General features: G+C 30.8%; 5 protein-coding genes across 7 annotated transcripts in view; 1 reads left to right on the forward strand and 4 right to left on the reverse strand.

Moving 5' to 3' along the window:
- Positions 1-3: 3 nt before the first annotated feature.
- Positions 4-405, reverse strand: LOC113548398 (transmembrane protein 60). The gene has a single exon (XM_026949265.1). The coding sequence runs from the start codon at positions 403-405 to the stop codon at positions 4-6; it is 402 nt and encodes a 133-aa protein (XP_026805066.1).
- On the reverse strand, positions 267-11,720 carry LOC113550373 (armadillo repeat-containing protein 7). Of its 2 annotated transcripts, XM_026952142.1 has the most exons (5): positions 11,452-11,720; positions 11,213-11,380; positions 9,964-10,101; positions 3,946-4,107; positions 267-406 (listed from the first exon to the last, which is right to left on the reverse strand). In XM_026952142.1, exons 1-4 carry the CDS (start codon positions 11,558-11,560, stop codon positions 3,965-3,967), a joined length of 558 nt encoding a protein of 185 aa, XP_026807943.1. In that variant the 5' UTR covers positions 11,561-11,720; the 3' UTR covers positions 267-406; positions 3,946-3,964. The 2 variants fall into 2 exon arrangements, with proteins under 2 accessions (XP_026807943.1, XP_026807942.1); XM_026952141.1 differs by lacking the exons at positions 267-406; positions 3,946-4,107; positions 11,213-11,380; positions 11,452-11,720 and adding an exon at positions 6,874-7,903.
- On the reverse strand, positions 1,429-3,174 carry LOC113550375 (follicle cell protein 3C-1). The gene is made up of 4 exons (XM_026952145.1): positions 2,510-3,174; positions 1,933-2,242; positions 1,735-1,806; positions 1,429-1,646 (listed from the first exon to the last, which is right to left on the reverse strand). The coding sequence occupies exons 1-4, from the start codon at positions 2,578-2,580 to the stop codon at positions 1,536-1,538; spliced, it is 564 nt and encodes a 187-aa protein (XP_026807946.1). The 5' UTR covers positions 2,581-3,174; the 3' UTR covers positions 1,429-1,535.
- On the reverse strand, positions 3,323-3,939 carry LOC113550376 (3-hydroxybutyryl-CoA dehydratase-like). The gene has a single exon (XM_026952146.1). The coding sequence runs from the start codon at positions 3,866-3,868 to the stop codon at positions 3,440-3,442; it is 429 nt and encodes a 142-aa protein (XP_026807947.1). The 5' UTR covers positions 3,869-3,939; the 3' UTR covers positions 3,323-3,439.
- Positions 11,721-11,940: 220 nt separating the features above from the next.
- LOC113550643 (protein tramtrack, beta isoform-like) overlaps positions 11,941-22,882 on the forward strand; it is a 36,302-nt gene continuing 25,360 nt past the window's right edge. For both annotated transcript variants that reach the window (XM_026952601.1, XM_026952603.1), the window contains exon 1: positions 11,941-12,338. The gene's annotated coding sequence lies outside the window, so the exon portion shown is untranslated. The remainder of the gene's footprint in view (positions 12,339-22,882) is intronic.

Genomic DNA, 22,882 nt, shown 5'->3' on the forward strand with positions numbered 1-22,882 from the left:
CAATTAGTCTTTGTAATGTCTAACGAGAGGCGGTATCACGATGATTATTAGGTAAACAATGAGCGTCCAGATGGGCAAAAACACGTAGTATATTGGAAACTGGGGATTTTGGTTTTCCAGCTTATAGCAAAGGGTGAGTTGGGCGATGATCTTCATCAGGCATATGACAAATATTATGCACCTGCGACTGCCGCAAAACACCGGCATCTCGGTCATCGCTTGACAAGAATTGCTGTGCACGCAAGAGCATATTATGAACAGAGCCGTGAGCGCGTCGTCCAACCAAATTGGCATGAATATCAGATACCAACTCTGTTTTTGTTTGGTCTGTAGTTGTATGGTGAGCAGCACCAAGAAAATCACCATTGAAGCCCATGTGGTCAGTGCACGTTGAGTCAAAGCCATTCTAAAAAAAAATATAATATATATATATATATTTATTTATAACTATTATATATTGTACATCAACTATCATTAAATCTATAATATACAAAATACAAATATTATATATTAATTTTTTATAAAAAGAGTATGTAACACTCGGAAATCGACGGTCTTAATCTATTTATTGACAAAAACGACTGTTTTTTAGGAAAACATTATTTACGCAGTTTTTATTGACTACAAAATATCTAGAAATAGAAATGTAATTAACCAACTACTAAGTAGATATTTACTGCTTAGGGCATTAAATAGAACGCTACGCAGCCTATATTATACCCTATAGGTGAGTAGTTAACATTTTTATTTTCTGTCAGAAAACTGTTTAAGGTACATAACTGAAGAAATACGGAGATTGAAAGAATATTTCTAATTGATTCTTTAATCATCGTAAATTTACAAATTATTAAAAACTAATACAAAACAATTTTCATCAAAACTTAAACATAGTTAAGAAGAAATAATAACTTATTAATATTTGTGTTAAACTATACAAATACAACATATTATACTTGTAAATTTTCAATCGTCTAGAATTAAAATAATATTGAAAATTGAAATTTAACGATTTATTACCTAAAAGCAACATGTTTATTATAATTTATAATTATAACTTGTAACAAATACAATGCATTATTTAGTAAATGCCAACTCATAAATTTAAAACAATTTTCAATGGACAATTATTAAATTAATAGATTTTTTACTCTAGCATTTGAAGTACCCGTCTTGTTACGGCATATATTATTTTAGAATTATAACATTTATTAATTTAGGTACCTACAACAAATTTATCACTATTAAATGCATAATTCTAGTCTTATTGTGATTACTATTTCCCTAAAATACTATCAACTGACCAACTGCATCAATTATAATATATTATATAGTAAAAACATATTTAATATGATAAATTAAAAATATGAGTGTACCCATACATTGGTACATTTGCTGTATAAAATGAATTAAAAAACAAAATCTCAACAATTGAATAAATATTTCTTTAATAAAAAACGTATAAAAATACATCAAAATAAATAATAACATATATTATTATTTCAAAAAATTTAACTATATACACGTGGTTCGTGTAATTATTTTACAGGACATTTGTAATGCTGTCCATCCTTGCAACAGAACTCTTTGCCGGCGGATAAAAGAGTGTTAATCCACGAGTCGTTGCAGTTTTTCACGAACAGATGCGCCTGGAAAATTCGAAAAATTATTTTATACAAAGACCCTAATTATACAACTAGATGGAATTAATTTAAATTTCTCGTGAAAATAACTCACCCGTTCCTTGTACACATCACGATCGACCGAACCGCAGATGATTGCCTGACTATTTGGCAAGTGTTTGGCGATCTGCGGACGAGGATAAACAATCATAATCTTTGTTATAATATACGTTATCAGAAACCAATATAAATAGTTATACAGTTCTAATAAAATATAAAATACCTACGCGGACCAAGATTCCGGTATACTTACAATTTCCAAACACTTGTTGATGCAAGTCTTCACACCCAAAGCGTTACACGGGGCTGATTCGTCCTGTTCGTGCAATAACGCCGCATATCCGGTTGGCTGTTTATTACCGACCTTGGTGATTTGGCTACTCAAAAACACACCACAAATGCACGGCGTCTTTGCGGTCGACGAGGGCTGCGATTGCGCGCCGCTCGACGACCCGAGAAACGGTACTGATTTTACCGCCGGCGTGTGGTTCATCATTTCGTTTAGCTTTTGGCCCGGCATCGCCGATCTTTGTACACCCCCGGCGTCGGATTGATCGGCGAAACTATAAAACGATTACGATACATAGGTAAGATTTATTTTAAATATTACTATATACTAACAAAATTTAGGCAGGATACCTCGTTATAACGTTACCTTTTGGTATCGAAAAAGAAATGAATGATCTATACGAAACTATCGATAATATTATAATATTGTCGTCTCGCAGAAACATTACGATATGTTTATACGGTACACGCGACGATTTGAAAGAGGCAATCGGACGCAAAAAATAATTAGGCACATATTTGTATACTGTAAAACGACTTACCATAGTGAGGTTGACCCGAGCAAAATTGCGAACGACACTATCGCCGTAGTCGTCGTCATCGTCATCGACATATAGTCTTATAGCAGCTGTTGGCGAAGGTGCGGTACAATATAACTCGTAGGTACGAGTGTGGATCGGAATTATTCTACTCGACAAACTCAGACCGTAGGCTGTAAGGGAATGCACTTGTTTTCGTTCTTACGGCAGTATTTATAAACGGCGTGCAAATGACGAGAAAACTTCCTCGTGAACTGTGTTTTGTAAACACTAAATTGATGTTTAAAATATAAGCGGAAACACAGCGATGGAGAACTGTTTAATTTTTCTAACGAGAAACAATACATACGGTTCAGGAAACTCGTTCGTTGCTTTCATATTGTAAACATTAAATTACGAGTATAATGACCAAAAAAAAAAAAAAAATACTGTGATAACAAAACAATTTTAAGGCCAACTTCACGTGATACTATATTATTGTTATACTTTTACACATTGTATACCCAACAATAATGTAACTATTTCACTTTTACTTTGAATTCTCTAGGTTCATGGTATCTAAACGATCTAAACGATTCTAACATAATATGAGCATATCGCATCATACATTAAATCGCTACAACTCAAGACAATTTAAAAGGGTTGTCGACCTGTCGATTGGGAATTATTTGACGTGTACCTAATTACACCGTAGGACCACGTTTATATGCAGCAGCTAATGCGCATTGGCATTACCTCAATGTATCTATAACATTTATACTTATCAATAAACTGTACAATGTACATGGTATATTTAATATAGAACGAAATAAACTATAAAATATAAATTTTCGTTCTTTATTTTAAAAGTTTATCAGTTAAAAAGTGATTAAACTAATCGATCTGGAAATGAAAAATGGGTATAACACAGGTTTTTGTTTTTAACTTACAATTTTACATTTTATTATTACACGTCTGATTTTTAGTAACAAGTTTATTGATAACGTCAGCTGTGCCTTCCATGACTACCTTGTCCCCGACACTGCACCAAAATCCACACCTCACAAGCTTTCTTATGGTTTGTATTTCAACTTCGATTTTGACTAAGTCGCCGGCATAACACTTGTTTGGGAACCTTAAACTCTTGGACACGACAACCGTGCCATTACCAGGTAACTTAGTACCAATCACCCCAGACACTAGACCCGCCAAATAAATTCCGTGCACTAACGGACGATTGCCAGAATGTATGGGATTAGTGTCACCACTCAGGCGAGCAAAATCATCGATATCCGTTTTATCGACTCGTTTCGATATCACTACACGATCGCCTACCGTAAGCGCTTTGGTAGACTGCAGTCGTCTACTTAATCGTGCAAACATGATGAACGTAGTTATATATATATAATGATAACTACCTATAAAATATATTTATTATATTTGACTTTATATATAAGTACTTATTTATTCGGATGAGCACTATGTGTTAAACGTGACCGCCGTTTGAATGTCGTGTTCGGTACAGAAGTCTGTCAAAAATATTTTAGCCACATTCCTCAGCTTGGGGTTTTCGCTTTGAGCGTGCAACAGCATATAACCGACAGTGGACGGGTTTACGATGTCTGTAAAAAAAAAAAAGAATGTATTAAACGAGTTTTGAAGATTTTCTTTCGAAGTCTCCTACAAAGATTATATATTTATATACTATATAATATATTATATAGTATACAATACACAGAATTATAATTTTCAATCGTTGTTTGTCATTTATAAGTACTAAAACGTCAGTGGAATAAAAAAAACATTTTAGTAGTATAATAGATAGGTTATAAATTAGTTATTTTCATTTTCTGAAGTTTTAAATTTCTGACTTCGATTTGTTTTGAAATACATGATTTTACACCAGATCAATCATATTATAAACCAAGAAAATTATTTTATTTCACTTTTTCACTCATTGAAAATATTAATTTGTTTGCTAATATAAGGAGAAACAAATTAAAGCACAGATATAGATATAATAATATCTAATAATATTATAGATATATTTTGCCTATTACTTTTTTTTAATTAACTATATTTGTTTCAATAAACGACTTATAATTGTATACAAATTAAATTGATACTTATTGACTTAGGCACCACGATAAATCCCAAAATTGAATTAATTTATATTTAATATTTATAATTACTTACTAATTACTATATTGTACCTACTATACGAATAATTTATTTATTATAATAGAAATTATATAAAAATTTAATCATTAAAAATAATAAATACCATTATTTAATAGAAACTTTATCAACGCTTTTTTAATAGGTATAAAATAATAATTTGTTAAAAATTGGGATCGACATTAGAAATATGCATACGATAATATGTTAATAACAAGAAGTTTAATTTAAATAATTCATGAAAAAAAAAACTATCATTATTGAAGTTATAGTTGTTATATATCTCCTATAACGGTATTTTTTTCTTATTTCATAATTCATAGAAATAAATAGTGTTACGACAAATAATTATGAAACGAAATGTTGTGTGCCTATTTAAATGTACCTAATTGCTAAGAAGTAATTTTTGACAGGTGATGTACAACAATATATGCCTAATGTAAAATAAAATGTAATTTTAAGACACGCTTCATACACGATTAGCTTTTTATTTAGTGTTAATGGTAAGTATGTGTAGAGTTAAAAATAATAAGTACCCGTAAAACTATCTTAAAAATTATCATACATTTTTTTGTAATGTTTGTAAATTATGTTATGTATATCTCACTGTTTTAAACAAACATTTAAAATAATAAATAAAGTTTAAATTGACATTATGTCACGTTTTTAAGAACAAGCCATACCCTCGTTTGATGACTCTGTCTTATAAATATACGTAACAATGTAACATTATAAATTTAAGTTCAGCTTCATAAGTTTTAATAAGACAGAAAAAACAAATAGAGGTGTAGCATCTTGGCATCTTCTATGATTAAAATGCTTTATCATTTACTCTTTCAGGAATAAAATATTATTAATGTCATGCCAATTGTTTGTTCGAATCAGTTAATCAAAATCATTTACGATTAACAATATATACATAGTACATATGCGATATAGATATTATATTAAATATTTCAACAAATTTGGTTAGACCGAATAAGCAATCAACCTTAATACAAATATAAAATGCATATTATGTATTGCCTTTACAATACCTACATGTGTTACGGAATGTGCGGTTTCGAAAAATTCTACAAGTACAACCACAAAAAAATCAAGTCTTTATTCTTTTTTAAATGGAATTTAATTAAATTGTAAACAATTTTTATTTTTTTATTTTTTTGATATACCAAGTAATTTAAAAAGTTCTTGTGTTTGAATTTTACATTATTTATATTTTATATAAAGCATCTAGATATTAATTTTATCAATGTTATATGTATTAAAGTAATATTATTTTTATTTTTCTCATCTCTTTTTTGGGGGATTTTAATTACTAGTAAGATGTTTGTTTTTTCTAACTTCAGTTATATTTTTCCTTACATGGGGTTATCACTTGCTGTAAATGTCATACAAAAAAGTTATCATCATTTAAATACACAAGTAACATACAAATATAAAACATATATTATTTTAATTTATAAGAAACTTAAACATTCAATTAATTATCCTTCATGGCTATATAGGATATAATTAATGAAAACAGAGTTATCTCTACTAAAATTATATACATATATATCTTAAAAACCTTGTATGCATATCTATAATATTACCTAAACTCATAATTTTAATCTTATCAATTATTATAAATAATACATATATACATTTATGAAATTAGAGTAGTTTATCATATTGAAGCCTGAGGAGAACATATATATTATTTAGAAAAATATATGTATTTTAGGTTTAAAAACTTTTAATATTTTAATGCAAGTTCAGGACTTCATGACCTTATATTTTGTATTCACAAGACTTACGTATCTAATCATTTAGTGATAATTAGCTACCAGAAGTACAATTTAGATGGTTTTGATAACTTTCTACATTTATTTCAACTTAATATATTTAAATATGTATCTTTGATCAACTTCCAATTCAAAATTGTATAACATTGTTCATTTAATCATATCATTACAATTTAAATCGTAGACTAATATATAAATGTATGGACATTTTATTAGAAGCTTTATTCAACTAAGTACAAAAAAAAAAATAGATAAAATATGGATTTTACTGAACCAATAAGTAAAAATACTATAATTTACTATCTATCAAATATTTGATAACATACATTTAATAAAGATAATTTTAAAATTTCTGAATAGTAATTTATCATAAGTAATTATTTTAGATATTAAGTAAATTACTTCAAAATTTTAAAACTCATTTATATTAATTATCACAGTAGTTTTAAGAAATTCAATTGTATAATGTATAATAATGTATATAAAATATTCTACATTGTATATCTAAATTTACTCAACATGACTAAACCGTACTATGTTTTCCACCAATTTGGAATAAATGTCTTAGCTGTGAATCCACCCACAATTAATCGTTCTACTTTTAAACATTCATCAATTCTTAAAAGTGCAATACCAATTTTTCCACACAATCCTCTCAATTTTCCAGGTGGTCTTTTAGCACCTAAATCAGATTCATTGTAAATATCAGCATTCAAATCCAATCCGGTGGGCGTATCATCAAAAACTAAAGGCATTATTCTTTTCCTTGTAATTCCAGTATGATAAGTCCTTGCCGTCAGTTCTTGTCCAACATAGCAGCCTTTATTAAAGCTTATACCATTTAAATAATCACAGTTCATTTCTAATGGAAAAGATAGCCCTTTTAGTAATTCTTTGCCTTCTGCAACACCATTTGAATATCTCCATTGTTGATAAGTAAATTTGTTATCACGTTCGTCCAAAAATATTTCATTTCTAATGCCTGAAGTCTTATCAGAGATAATTCTTTGACCTAAAATGGGCAGACGTGGGTCATTAAAAACACTGACAGAATTCAGTTTCATGTCTAGAGGCGTCGAACTGAATAATGCCCAAACACTAGTATTTTCTAATATGTTAATATTGAGTTTTCTTCTTAGTAGGTACATTTTTAAGTATTTGATTAAGTCACTTGCAACATCTTTTTCACATTCCAGTAGTATATTATCATCCACTTTATAAATCAAACAATCATATAACACACGGCCTTTTGAATTCAATATCATAGAATATAAAGATTTTTCAGTTTTTAGTTTGAAAATATCATTAGTCATCAAACCCTGGCAATAATCATACATGCCATCGCCATTGATTTGTATTAGACTTTTATTGCTTAAAAGTTCTAACTTAGGTTTGAATGAAGCTGTAGAAAATAAACGTGCTATCTTCATTGGCACTCTCATTGTTCAAAAACCTTAGAAAAACATATGGTACCAACTAATTAATAATAATTTAATTGTTCTAATATTAACTCTCATATAGTATGCGGTCTAAGTCTATAATATACATACATTAAAATTACAATTTAAAAGTATTAATGTATTATTATTATTATTTAACTTTAAATAAATTAAACTATAAAATTACAAAAGTAACTAATAATAATAAATATAATAACACATAACTTAAATAATAATAAAGATTATTTTATAAAATAAGTTAGTCTAAGTGCTAAATTAAATTTAAAATATATAAAATACATAAATACCGCATACTACATAAACCTTAAAATATATGAATAATTTTAAATACTACTTTTCAAGTTCAAGTTTATTGAAGAATTATAATTTGTATGAAGAAAATACAATTAGCAAACATTTTTCCACATAGTTTATATACAATGCACCAAATATTTAAACTAAATAATCCAAAGAATGACTTTTTTAACTGTCTTTTAACTTCTTAGTTTCTTACATAATAAGATGTATTATTTAAGTATGAAAAAACATTATAAATTGTTTGAAAAAAATTCATATACAGACCTACATTTCCATATAAATCTTTTTATGAATAACAAAATAAATATTTTCTGTTAAACATTTCTACAATTAATATAAAATTCATATTAGTTTAAATATTATACAAAATAGATTGCTATATTTTTAATATATTATTTACTAAAAAATAAAATATTATAATTATTAATTCAGTGTAATTTTACATGGGAATTGGTGACATAATTTAAATATATAGTAGTATGATTAATGCTATTTTAAAATTGATAATTTATGTCATTATCTATACTAAATAAATAAATACATTCTTATAATAGTTCAAAAATTAAATAATAGTCAAAATGTTTAAATACATATTAAAAATGTAAAAAATGGTATTAAAATTAGTCATCGTAGTACTTATACCCGTGATAAATGAATTACAATTTTATTATTGAATATACTTACTTATACTCATACCAAAAACTATAATTAAATTACATATTTAAAGTAACAAAAATAACTTAAATGATTAATAAGAATAATTAACACTATACCTCTGTGTATTGACTTTGTTTTACACTCGTTTAATGTGGAAAATCTACAAACTTGATTCCAACTACAGTTACTTATAGTTAATATTAGAGCAAATTTACAAATAATTGAATTTAAAGTGAATATTAATTATTATAAAATAAAATATCACAGCAATGCAGTGGACCTTAAAGTACAAAGAGATAGTTTCCATATTATTATTCGTGAAACAATACATATGGATACAGTGTCTCCTTAAGCCTATAACTTATACATTTTAACTAAATAGTTGTTCAACTTAATAACATTTTAAATTTAAAGTAAATTTTATAAATTATTCAATAATGTATTAAAAAAAATTACTATTACACAAAAATAAAAATAATAAGTAAAATAAAGTACAGTAAAAGAAATTATAATAAATATAAAAATAAGTTCAATAAGTAATTAAATTAAGTCAATTTATTGTTGTCAAAATATTGTCATAAATCAGTTTAAAATGCACAATTATTTTCAAATTTAAATATTTATACATAAAATATATTTTGATATAAGCAATAATTTACTTTCTTACCTAATATAAAATAGTTACTAAATGGTTTCATGTTATTTCATTAATTATACAACTATAGTGTAACAAGTATAAAGTATAGTTTTCAATACACAATAAAATAATTAATATTTTATAAAAATTTCACTCATTTCAGAATATTATGAGTAATTTTTAACTTAAAAAATAAAACATAGTATAACCCAGTTTATTATATTATTTTATTAAATTACTTATTCATAAATATGAGAAATATTCAGTCGCATTAAAGTTTTAACTTAAACAAATAAAATATTTTAAAAAATAAGCAACGACTAGTCTTTTTAAACATTAATGTAGTATTCAAGTAATAAGAATAATTGCAAAATAAATTATATCAATATAGCAGACCGCATACAACATGAATGTTATTAAGACAGAATATCAATAAAATAATAATAAATTATTTTTAATTACCTGTTTTTATTTCTGGAGCATACAAGTACATAAGAGTTGTAATACAGGAAAGTATTATATTGTCATCATTTATACTTAAATTTTTTTCTATTTTTTGGATACCACCATTTCCAATAATATAATCTTTATTGGCAGGATCTGAAAATATATAAAGTCGAACAATTTAAACAAATGTACAAAAAATGTAAATAATAACTTTTATTATTAGCTTTAACTAAACATTTATTTTTCCCTGTATATCTATATACTTTATAATTTTATGTTTAAAAAGCAAATCATATTTGTATAAAAATAATATAATTATAGTAAGGTAATATGAAAAGTAAGACATTATGGTTTTAATAAAAAAAAACAAAAAGGAAACTATATAATATGAACTGAAAAAAAAATGTAGAACTAAGAGTACTGTTTATTGAGCCAGATAAAATAAAAGTTCATAATATTAGTGATGGAAAACTAAACAATTATACTCTAAGAAAATTTATATTGTTTTAATATTAGCTGTCACCGTTGATATAATATGGACAATTTTAAAATATCTTATTTATAATATTTCTAGTTTGTATATTATTATCTGAATTGACACAAAATTTTTTTCAACTAAACAAAATGTCTAGAAAAATATTTTTCAACTGATGTGCTGTAGCATATATTTAAATGTGTGCAAAATATATTAAAATTAAATAACACAAAATGTACAAACATTTTTGACACAATTCATAAAAACTGATAGATATTCGATATGATTTGTATGATGATTGAAAATAAGTTGTTTGTTATCAACATTTAAAATTATATTTCATGATTTTTTTTAAATTTACATTACTTAAATATTACCTATTATCCTTATTTTTTATTGTATCACACAAAGAATGAAATATTTGAATTGTATACCACTAATGATTGATAACACATACTCACCATAATACAAAGGTTGATGATAAACACTGGTCTATTATATGATTACACAAAAAAAATCACTAAATTATGTCATAAACACATGTTTATAAATAGAAACAATTCTTGTCTTAATGGGTTTTTTAAATCCTAAAAAATAGGAATATTATTACGATAATACTAAGATCTTAGTGAAATTACTATGCCCAATAAAAGTCCCACTGTAACAAGATACATGTCTTTTTACATCTATAAAGTCCAAGAAAATCAGCGACAATTGGCTAAACTGAACTATATGCAATGAAACAATAAAAATGCAGAAGAGCTAAATTAAAACAAAAATAATTATTACCATTGACTAGATTGCAAAGTCCAGCTGCAGCGAATTCTATCAGTTTGTTGTTGTCAGAAGCCAACTGTTCTAAGAACAGATCGATTACCTTCTGACTACGAATGTGCTGATAATTGACAGGATCGTATGCAAAGTTGGCAAGATTAGCCAACACTTGAAGCTTGGACTCTAAATAAGTAAACAAATACATCAGTTGATACGCTGCAATTGCGGTACGTTAGGACGTCAGTCATTTATACCAGCACTATTGGTTTTCTGGAACTCCTGAACGAGCTGCTTCAGGAACTCTGGCCGGTTTATTCCATCGGGCGGCGTGCGCTTGAGCAAGTCCTGTGGTTTGTGAAACATATATAGACCACAGCAACGGGAAACGGAGCAAGGGAAAGTATAACGTGGACGATGTGAACGCTTAAAGCATATTTTATTAAAATTTGCCCTATATTAAAATGATTTTACGAATTCAATGATTATCCACAGTCGTCAGTGGAGTAATGGACATACGATAAGAAGAACCGTGCTATCACCGTGCTGCGCCTTATCAAGGTTAATCGAGGTTTGGTAATAACCATGGTCCAGTGATAACTGAAACCCTATGATAACCGCAGTTCGTAATTGCGCGACCGTCGCGCGCGCTGACGAACGAACTGCCGGCAGATGGCAGTAGAATCGCCCGCAACCACTTCCGTCGGTTTGAAACACCGACCCGCCACTAACTGTTGAAAGTTCATTTTCGCTACGCCGACAGACGTGCGCACTCGCCGCACGAATACCCATCTCGCAGGAGACGCACACAGAATTGCTTCTTCATTAATTGTTCTCCCTTTTTTTTTCTTTCATTCTCTATCTCTTTTCATTTCACTCGTTCTTCATTTCGGCTGTCGTTGCATCGTCACTTAATTAATTTTGTATTGCCGCTGCAACCATAATATCTATAATTATATCACACTCCACTATTAAATAAAACCTATAATTTATTATTCATTAAAATCTGTGGATCGCGACAACGTGAAAAAAATCGTCGAAGGCGATTATCTCGCACATCATCACTTTCGGCTGGCCAAACAATTCACGGACGAGCACCGGAAATGGAATGCAAGTCAGAGTTCGGAGCTTCCCTTCGCCATTGGTAAGTTGAACAGTATTTTCGTTTTTCCGACAATGTACGTACCCCTTCGGGGTACTTGTCTCGAATCGCTGTGTACGCGCAATATACGCGGTATACACGGATCGTAATATTATTTTTGTAATATGTTTATACATTAAGTTGGTATACTATTGTCTATTAGGTACTGTTTATGCTATGCAGTTTTGCATTTGTAGCGAATCGTCGACTACTGTTGTCAACATTTTTATCTCTGTTTATCTGAAATGTTATTATATAATATTTTACGGGCAGTGTTATTATGTATTTTTTTACACACATCGTTCGAATAGTTACGTACCACGAAAATATGCGAACACTGAATCCTGTATATAATTACCATTATTATTATTATTATTATTATTATTATATCCGATAAGTATAAAATAATTGCGGAGGGCATTGTTGGGTATAAAAATATATTTTTAAACCAGCACGCCGTTTTGGACGTTTTGATAACGACGTCGTGGGGGTGGTTGGTGGAGAGTCGAACGTGGTTTCGGCGGTTATTTTTAGCGGCAGCGTGCCGTTTCCACCGGGTGATTAACCCCCGTCTCGATAAGACGAACGCCGTCACACACGCGCTTGTCGTGACGTGCGCGCGTGTGTGACCGACCTGTGTACGGCCATCGGGACACTCGCGGCGGCGTCGTTGTCCACCGCCTGAGAGTAGTGGTCCCGATCGGGTTGGTCGTGCCGGCGCGTGTTGCCCTTGACACAAACTCGATCCGCGGCGGCGGCGGCGGAAGATGGGTAGGTAGGCAGGTACTATTGGTGGAACAGGTACATGGTACGATCGTCGTATACTCGCATCGCGTCCATCCCGTCCGGTACGTTGACCGGACCGGACGCCCGTCGTACGTGTAAACGCACCCGCAGCCGCCGCCGCGCACGTGTCGCCCGAACTTATCGGCGGCGGCGGCGTTAACGGTGGCACACGACTACACACAAGACCCGACCAGGCGCCGTCGACGCTCTACCCCGTCGGTAAAAATGTATTTATAAATACTACTGACGATTGCCAAAAGGCCAAGGGAACGAAACGTATATTATGTATATTACAACAATATTTTATGTTTTCGAAATTTACTCTCTACTTCTCTCCGCGCGTCTTTCTTTCTCGATTCGCGCGCGTCCTTCGTCGCTTAATACGCATATACATATTCGTTTTGACCGTTTTGTACAGAAGACGACCAACACACACCTCGTCGGCACATTAGCGGCGGTCGTTAGCGCGCATTTCTCCTACTTTTCGCCGCGCTAACGACCACGTCGGTTCACGTACTTGTGCGTGGACGTGTGCGTATTCGGATTAATTAATAACTATTATCACCGCGTTTATTGTTTTGTGTCGTCGGTACAACCCTGAAACCCCCCCTTCCCGGCCTGCAGGACTCAAGTACTTTGGAATGTGTCGTCGTCGTCGTCGTCGCGGTTAACGACGCCGCAGCCCTTCAATGCCGTGTGTACATAATAATAATTAATAGGTACATCACTTAACGAATTCTTTTGTATATTAAGTCGATGACACTTAAAAAAATATTAACATTCACTAACTATAGGTACCTACTAGAAAACGATGTTATAAAATATGAGTTAGTATACCCTTAGCATTTCCACGTCGCGTGTATTGTTATTTATTAATGTTCGATAGTCAAATATTTATCAAACGGACTATGAAACGAACACATTATTATTATGATTTACTTCCTATACAAGCGGTTCTGGGAAAAACAATGGCAGATGCGTTCGCTGGCGAGAGGGGAGTCGCGGAGGGAGAGCACACAACGAGAAACCGAACGTTTTAATAATATTATACACTGAAGTATAGTGTGGCTACACATTATTTTTTTATTTTTTTTTTGCAAATTTGGACAGTCTTTAAATCCACTCTCTCTGGCTTGATTCTCGTTTTAATACGTTTTCGGAACGATATCGTGAGCCAATGAAAATTATTTGAACGACCCGGTGTCGGCAACGATAAGCGGGTCGCGTGACTCACGGGGAGATAAAGAAAAAATAATAAAATTCGTGCCGTGTCTATGAATCTAGTTTCAAATATTATAATATCGGAAGGCACAAGTGTGGTGGTGAACACAGGGGCCGCTTAAATTGTTTGTCTCGTAAAACGGGTATAGGAACGTGTGTGTGAACATTGCGGGGAACACTGTTTGCGTGCGCCTAGTAGAAGGAAAACCGTATATTAATATGATATTGCGCTCCGGCGTGAAGGTCCCGCGAGCGGGTGGGGCGGTTAGGCTCTGTCGGGCGAATACGCCGCGCGTCCTATTTTTTTTATTTTATTTTTTAATCGCAGAAAAACTAATAATAAGATGATAACGACGACAACCGCGGCGGCCGGAACCCCGATGACGACACTCCATCAGCCACCATGTACACGCACACGCATTTAATATTATGTATCGTTAAATACTCGTAGGGCGTTGTTGTAAAACCACATGTATATTATATCTGCCGCAGTGTTCGCCCTGTATAATAATAATATAATTATGCGTCGATTCGATGACGACGGCGTCGGCGGCGGCGGTGGTGGTGGTGGTGGTGGTGGTGATGATGATATCGCCGCCGCGTTAAACGCGTGTGAAGCACGTCGGATAGCCAGCAACGGCAGGCTTATTAAATATACACTGCGCGCTCGCTCGTTCCCCGATAGGGCAAACTGGTCAAAGTGCACAACTATTATTATTGTTGAATATTACGCGCGCGCGCGCGCGTGTGTGTGTGTGTGTATGTGCGCGCGAGTGGCGCGTGCAGCACAGCCACGCTATGATAATATATATATATAAAATAATAATATATATAATATATTATATTCCTCTCGCGCGACTATAATATTATCATGCGCACAGCGCTATGGGGGAGAGGCCGCGGCGTTCAGTTCGCCGCGTTGCCATATTATCGGCTCGGCTCACGACAGTAAATGGTTATAAAGAGCCTGTTCACTATAATAATAATAATGTTATAATATTAAGAACGAGGACGAAAAAAATACAAAAAATGACGTCCCGGGGCCGCTGGTAGTGTTACCCTTCGACGCCGATAACAAACGTCATCGTCGTTGCTGTAAAATAATATTGTAGTACGGTTTCCGTTTCCAATCGCCGAACCGTCGCTTTTCTCGAGAAGCTGCGACGATCACGAGCAGTAAATACGTTTTACGATCGTCGTAATAACCCCGAACGCTGCCGCCGCCGGGGACACGCTAGTGCAATAGCTCGGTGAAACGTAGTCGCGATAAACGCAATTTAATTGCACTTACGTCGTATTTTTTTTTTTTTTTTTTGCTCTATTCTCAACCAATCATAATATTATTGTATATCGTACAGGCTTGTAGTTTTTAATAATAACTTTTCGAAATTCGACATTTACGTAGCTTATTTTTTAACGTCACTACGTTGCGTGCAGTTCAACGTATTAATGTTAAAACGGTGCAAAGTGAAATACATAGCTTCTTATCTCCCGAGTATCTAAATCTGTTACATTTATTCAAAAACCTTCCGTGTTATGATAAATAACGAAACCGATTTATTTAATTTACAGTGCTACTTCCTTATCATCATTTAATTACATATTTCCTTTAAAATTAACAACATGTACTGTGCAACAATTTGGTGTTTAAAAATGTTTCTAGTTATTTTGGTATACTTAAGTATATCTAATAATTTCATTAGCAGTAAAATGTTAAAATCTTGCCCGTAATCTGATGAGTCATTGCATATAGTTCAATATTGTTTTTATTATGTTTATTTACAATTTTTATAATAATCTTTTTATCTGTAGAGTTTATGATTTACTATAGTTTATTATTCGTTGATAATTTGGTACTGTATTCATTTTTATATAAATATACATTAAAATGATCTTTCACGAGATGCTTCATTAGTTAAACATATTTTATCTTTTATACATTGCTTAAACGTTTAAACTATTATATCTTCGAATGACCACTGATAAAAATGTTACGTTTTACAGCATGTCCTAACTTCTAATATAAATAAGAATCGGTATATAAGAATTATCGTTTTCAGTTTTTAAATTGCAATAATATTTATACTTTGACAATTACTGAAACTAGAGAAAAAGCAATGTCTATACAAGATTAGGTACAATTTTAGAGATATGACTACATTATGTATTTTTAAAATATTTTATCTCTATATTATATTCTGTGTTTTTTGTAACAATAATATAATGAATTCCTATTGATTGTCTTAAATAAAGAATCTCTAAATTAATTTATATCAAATTATGTGTTGGATTTATAATTTCTAAATTGTAAATTATATTATGCCACACAATCATAACTTAATGAAATTAATTTGTGGTCCTATTTTTACTTGAAAAATTGAAATGCCCATTATTTATGTAGATAGCAAAATCATTTAAATTATTATATATATATCCATATTTTTTCAACCAGAAAATTGTATTATGTTAACTATTCAAGTTATTTAACTAAATAAAAATCACATCAAAATAGAATTTAAAAAAATGTAATTACATTTATTACGTATACAAGGTGATCCATTTAAGTGTATATCTACAGTTATTATTTCGAAGTTTTAACTTATAATTGGATGTTTGAAAAACAATATTTCGAAAAAAATTAAATTTACAATTTTTCCTTGTTGTCAGTGTTTACCTTTCTAGGTTGACAATCTACATTTTTTATTTTATTATCCTATAATGAAACATTTTTCGTAATATTTTTATGTGTACTGATTGAATGTTGAACTAGTTATTAATTAGCTATAGGTATTTAAAGTTAAATTACGTGGAGTAAACTACTTGTTGAATCGCTGTAAAAATAATATTTACAAATATTTTATCCTCTTTAAATAAGCATTAAAATAGAGGACTATTTACTTTTTCTATTTAAATTTTTTATCTTTCTTTTATTACTATACTTAATTATTCATGTATTCTTACAAATACCTATAATATAATTACCAAAAATGAAAAACTAAGTCACAAAATGATTTTTTTTTTTTAATTCATTAAAATAATAAATATTTGATATGGAGTTATAGTTAAGACATTATATGTGCAGAGTATTTTACTTAACTACTTTGTATATATATAATAAACTTCAATTTTAAATGTATAATATTACATCAAATACCCAACCTGAATTTTCAGATGCCCAGTTATTACAAAATCAAACAATAGACCAATCGTCCTATGCTTTAATTATATTCCCGGAAACAAAATGTTCTGTATGGCTGTATAGTATAATATTTACCGGTGACGAATTATTCATTTATAATAGTTACTTACATAAATGATAACTTATTATAACTTTATTTACTACCTGTTAAAAATAAATTTCTATACGTCTCAGTAGGAACTCAAAAAATAATCTACTTCAGTGTATGTAAAAAAATATATGTTGTTATTTAAAAAAGTTAAAAATTCTCAAAATAATGATTGTTAGCACTTAAATAGATCAATAGTATAGTATCGTATATAATATAGTTTGTGAATTATACTTATATATTATTGATAAATGTATTATAATTAACGACATCACCGAACCTACTAAAATAAGAGTTGTAAGTTGTTACGCACTCAATGTTGCAGGTTTTTCTTATTAAGCTACTAATAATTAATAAATATCAATAACCATTAACCACCTCCGATATATTTTTTGTTTACAATCAAGTGAATTCCTAATTAATTTATATACTTTTTTTCTATTTTTTTTTTTTTATCAATAAATCCATCATACATATCCTTACATATAGATTCGTGTATATCCATTTGTTTCCCGATTAACATAGTCTTTAACCGTTACGATTTTTTTTCTATCCACTACTACTGTTAATTATTATTCGAATTTTGGCTTTTTTCCAAACGAATTAAATCACTAACTCTAATTTGAATACATGTAATTGCGTCTAAAAAAAAACCCCCGGCGAGAATGATGGGAACCGTGTGTAACGTGGGAACAGGTTTCCAGGCACCTGTTTGTGTAAGCCGGACAAGGGTGGTTGTTCATGGGGTTAAAGACCCCTTCGTTTGAATAATATACACATATATTTATAAATATTATTATAATGGGGGGCGCTGGCCCTTAACCGTCATATTGTTCCATGTCGTCGGAATCATCCCGCGTTTCATTGTTTATAGGGTCATTTTACACCTGTTGTTTTCACGTTTATTTGTGCCCTAAAAATCTTCCTGGTTTTAAAAAAATACTCTGTTCGTGCACAAAGGCTGACCCTGGGCAGGAAACGACGATTGGGGTGAATATTTTGTATATGTAAATCACTATAGTCCTAAACATTTTAATTTAACGCTCGACAACGCACAGTCACTACGAATTCATTTTTACGAAATTACTGAACCAATATTATAATTGTGATGTATATACATGGTTAGCTTTTATCGTTATATTATGTCGTTTATTTTTCCTTTACGCAAATCACATTATGTGTTGTTTGTACAATATATATTATATTATATTTATAAGTTAACCCTGCCTTTAAAACAGTACACTTGTATAATATGTATTTCTTTAAAATCTCATGAATTAGTCATAAACATTTCCTACCATTGCATATATTATGTAATATTATATTATTCTTTATAAATTATTTTTTTGTTCGCACTATCCTTACCAAAACGACAGAAAATTTGCATTTCAATCGGTTATTTTGATAATTAACAGAAATATTCGTTTTAGAAACGTCGTAGGCGTAAATACCTGTACTAGAATAATTTTCGTGTGATTCTCCACGATTTTTTTTTTGGTGTTGTTTTCTTTTTTTATTATTATTATTATTATTTTTATTTTTCTACCTCATCGCAACACAACACAACACACCACACACTGGCGCACACCGGCATTATAGGTTTTGAGGGGAAAGTAGGTTTTACGGTGACGACCATATGCAGGTTGTTTTGTATGTATGTGTGTGTGTGTATGTGAAGTTCACGGTGAAGTGATGCTCGCTCAACAGGTACACACGCACACACACGCAGTCACCAGTTGCCGGTAATATATATACATCACACCAGCGCGCGCGTATATATACAGCACACATACACTAGCGCACACGTATATATACAGCACACATACATACAAACCCATACATTCACTCACTCACACACATAAATATACGCACGCACGCAGAGGCACTTGTAATTACTGGCCGCACCGAACCAACAACGGCGAAGGGTGAATGCCCTGATACGAACCAACCCCGTTTCCAATGCATGGGTCATTCACCCTATAAATAATATAAAGTTATTCTTTCTTTCTTTCTTTCTTTTTTTTTTCTAAACGCCTCGTGTGTGTTGGATGGGACTATGGGAGATACCATACGGGGATAGCCCACATGCCAAACCACACAATGCCACTTGCTGCTTGTCGCGTTCATAATATTATAATATATTGTTACTGAATTATTTTTTTGTCATGGACGATCGTATATTATAAACAAAACATTATCGTCTTTTACATGTTTTATTTTCTAAAAATCCATAGGTCGTCTAGAGAAACTTTCAAGAATATTGCGATGAATATTATAAAAGTACATTTCTGTAATCTATGTATTATCAAATTGGTTTTTATTTTATTTTTGATTTATTGAAAATACTATATAATAATAATCATAATTATGGATCAGATTTTTTTATGAACAATACGCTCATTTTACTAGATAATCACTAACAATATTGTGACGTGCATTTTTAAGTTATGTTAGGATAATATTTAGAATACATCAAGGATGTCTGCGAACTTGGTTATTATCATTTCACTTTCAAATGCAAAAAAAAAATAACACTTAATAAATACTAAATAATCACATTTATAGCATATTACACCTACAAATTTTACTCCGAGTTGTTTCTAACAAACATAGTATGTCTATGTATACGATGCATTTATACACACATCTAAAATAGAAAAAACACGAACCACTAATGCACGCGCAATTTTTTTCTCTCCACCTGTTACGTGTGTTATTCATTAGTCACGTACGTGCTATTTTACATAATAGGCAATTTTTTTCTACTTGTATTTAAGATGGTAGTACTTCTTTAAAAGTTTTAATACCAGGCGTATAGTTGAAATAAACAAAATATACAATTCTGTCGTACATAGTTAAAAACTTAATGGGAAGTTTTTGTCATTTATGTGTATGTAATGTTTCAAGCGTTGTTCACATTTCAAAATGCGTACAATGAGATTTAATTGATGTGAATTGCCTAGTGAAAGCTTACTCGCAGGAGTTTTTTCAATTTTAATATTGTGAGGGCAAACTTAGGAAGCCCGTGTCCGTGTATATAATAATCACGACTATGCTCATATACGGGTAGGAGAATATTGTTTCATTTTTAGTGCCAAACGCCCACTCCCCCCTATATAGTGTACAAGAGGCCACTACATTTTGTTAAGGGGCACCACACCCTTCTATGCGCTATAATTGCATTCGTTGTTAAAATAATATGTTGGTGTGCGCATGCATTTAACCGTCTTCATCTACGTGTGCCCTACGGGTTGGCATCCCGCCACATTTTGTTTTTAAGTTGGGAAAACGTTATCGTTTCCCTTTGCTTGCAATAATGCGTCCATGTTAGTAGTTAAGTAGGTGTTACAATAATAATAATAAACTCGACAGAAGAAAGAATATAATATAAATATTCCGTGGTTTTATACAGATTTACAGTTATCTCTAAACATTTATCACACAACTGAAATTACTCAACCGTCATATCACAGTGTTTGTGCTCATAATCCGGGTCTTCGACCCCGAAAGTCACAAACCACGCCAGTGGTAGCACTGAAACATAGCTAGTGTGCCCCCTTCACGCCGTGAGAACGAGCGAGAGAAAAAACAGCAGTGGAAAACTAGCAGTACTCATTATACAGTATGGTACAAAACATCGACCGTTTGTCATTATAAATATTTTTTTTAAAGGGTAGATAAATCTAATTTTTATATGCTTAACATACGTGAAAACATTTTTATTATTAGGATGATTTTATTAAATAAATCAACAGAAATACAACCATCATTACCTCTCACGTTTCGGCTGCGCTGCCCGGGTCAACGTCCTCATTCCACTAAACACATAACACACATATCCGTATGACGAAGGCGTACAGTTTCTAAAATATTTTAAAACGAAAATTCTAAACTCTTCATTCGTTTTGTGAATTGCCATATCGCTTAAAGGAAAACTTCATCCCGTACATTTTATTGCATTATAAATGCTATTTGTATTAATTACACTGTTTATTATATATGTATAATTTCCATTTACCTAGACGCTTAGTCATGTTTCGTATATATTTAATACAAGTTTTTATTGCATACAAATCTCAGGTTTACATTATATAATATATAGTATAATTTTAATTAGGTGAAATACTACAATTATTTATCCAGCCGATTTGTAATTGTATTGGTTATATATTGGGTATATATAGTTACACATTATATACAGTAGTATTAACTCTTAAGTTCCCAAAGAAATGCTTAATTGAGTTGATAATACTTTAAAAAAAGAAATATGAGGGTGATTTTATTAATACCCGGAGATCAGAGTTTATTCATCCCTATAAACTTGATAGGGGCTGTTTAAAAACTAAAAATACTCTTTATTATGGCTACCACTATTACTGTACATAATATTAAATTAGAACTGTACGTTTTGAATCACCATTGTATACAATTCTATACAACGTGTCGGCAGTTTTTTTCTAACGACGATGGTTTTTTACGTGCGTGTTTTAATATATATAGTTATGTACTGATATAACTTCTAATTTTTATGATTAAATACTTATTATATCTGGTGAATAAATGGTGTATGTGTGGAATGTTTAATTTTTGAAATATTACGTACGTATTTATTTCCCTTAAGTGTTAAGTTTACCAGTATCTACTCGTTTTTCCCTTAACACATTTTTTATCATAATAATTTTTTCACTCTTTTAAACGTACCTACAACATAATATTGAATACTTTTATGTTTTCATTTTAATATTTGATTTCTTACATTGAATTAATTTAATCGGGATTTAAAAATAAAAATAAAAATGTATTTTAATCGTATTCTTCATTATGCATATTTATTGTACTCTTGAACTTGAGTATTAAATATCAGTAACCAGAGATTTAAGTGATGATATTAAATTACAGGGCAATATATTTTTTCTACCATAAGTGTTGAATCGTAAAGTCATTAACATTACTTTTGGATATACACGCCCTACGATGAAAAACGGATAGTTGGATTTTGTACCCCTATTATATAATGTTATTATAAAAGTCGTTATTGAATTAAACATAATGTAATCGTTTGATGAGTATGGCGGATTAGAGTCTTGACGAACGCTCGAACTGATATAGGTAACAGTATAACGAAAAATTATTAACCGACACACGATACAAATCAATGACGCGTGCGTGTGGAAAAATACAGATAACTAATAGTTTTCAGTAGATAGGTGTAGAAGAGGATTGCGTTCGTTCTTGTCGAAAGGTTTTTGTGGC

This window comes from Rhopalosiphum maidis, chromosome 4 (genome assembly GCF_003676215.2).
Source record: "Rhopalosiphum maidis isolate BTI-1 chromosome 4, ASM367621v3, whole genome shotgun sequence".
NCBI lineage: Eukaryota > Metazoa > Arthropoda > Insecta > Hemiptera > Aphididae > Rhopalosiphum > Rhopalosiphum maidis.

Coding starts and splice junctions, on each gene's coding strand:
- LOC113548398 (XM_026949265.1), bottom strand. CDS start 405: ATGGCTTTGACTCAACGTGCACTGACCACATGGGCTTCAATGGTGATT.
- LOC113550375 (XM_026952145.1), bottom strand. CDS start 2,580: ATGTCGATGACGATGACGACGACTACGGCGATAGTGTCGTTCGCAATT. Junction 1,807..1,932: donor TCAACAAGTGTTTGGAAATT/GTAAGTATACCG, acceptor CCTCGTCCGCAG/ATCGCCAAACACTTGCCAAA. Junction 1,647..1,734: donor GTGATGTGTACAAGGAACGG/GTGAGTTATTTT, acceptor CGAATTTTCCAG/GCGCATCTGTTCGTGAAAAA.
- LOC113550376 (XM_026952146.1), bottom strand. CDS start 3,868: ATGTTTGCACGATTAAGTAGACGACTGCAGTCTACCAAAGCGCTTACG.
- LOC113550373 (XM_026952141.1), bottom strand. CDS start 7,892: ATGAGAGTGCCAATGAAGATAGCACGTTTATTTTCTACAGCTTCATTC.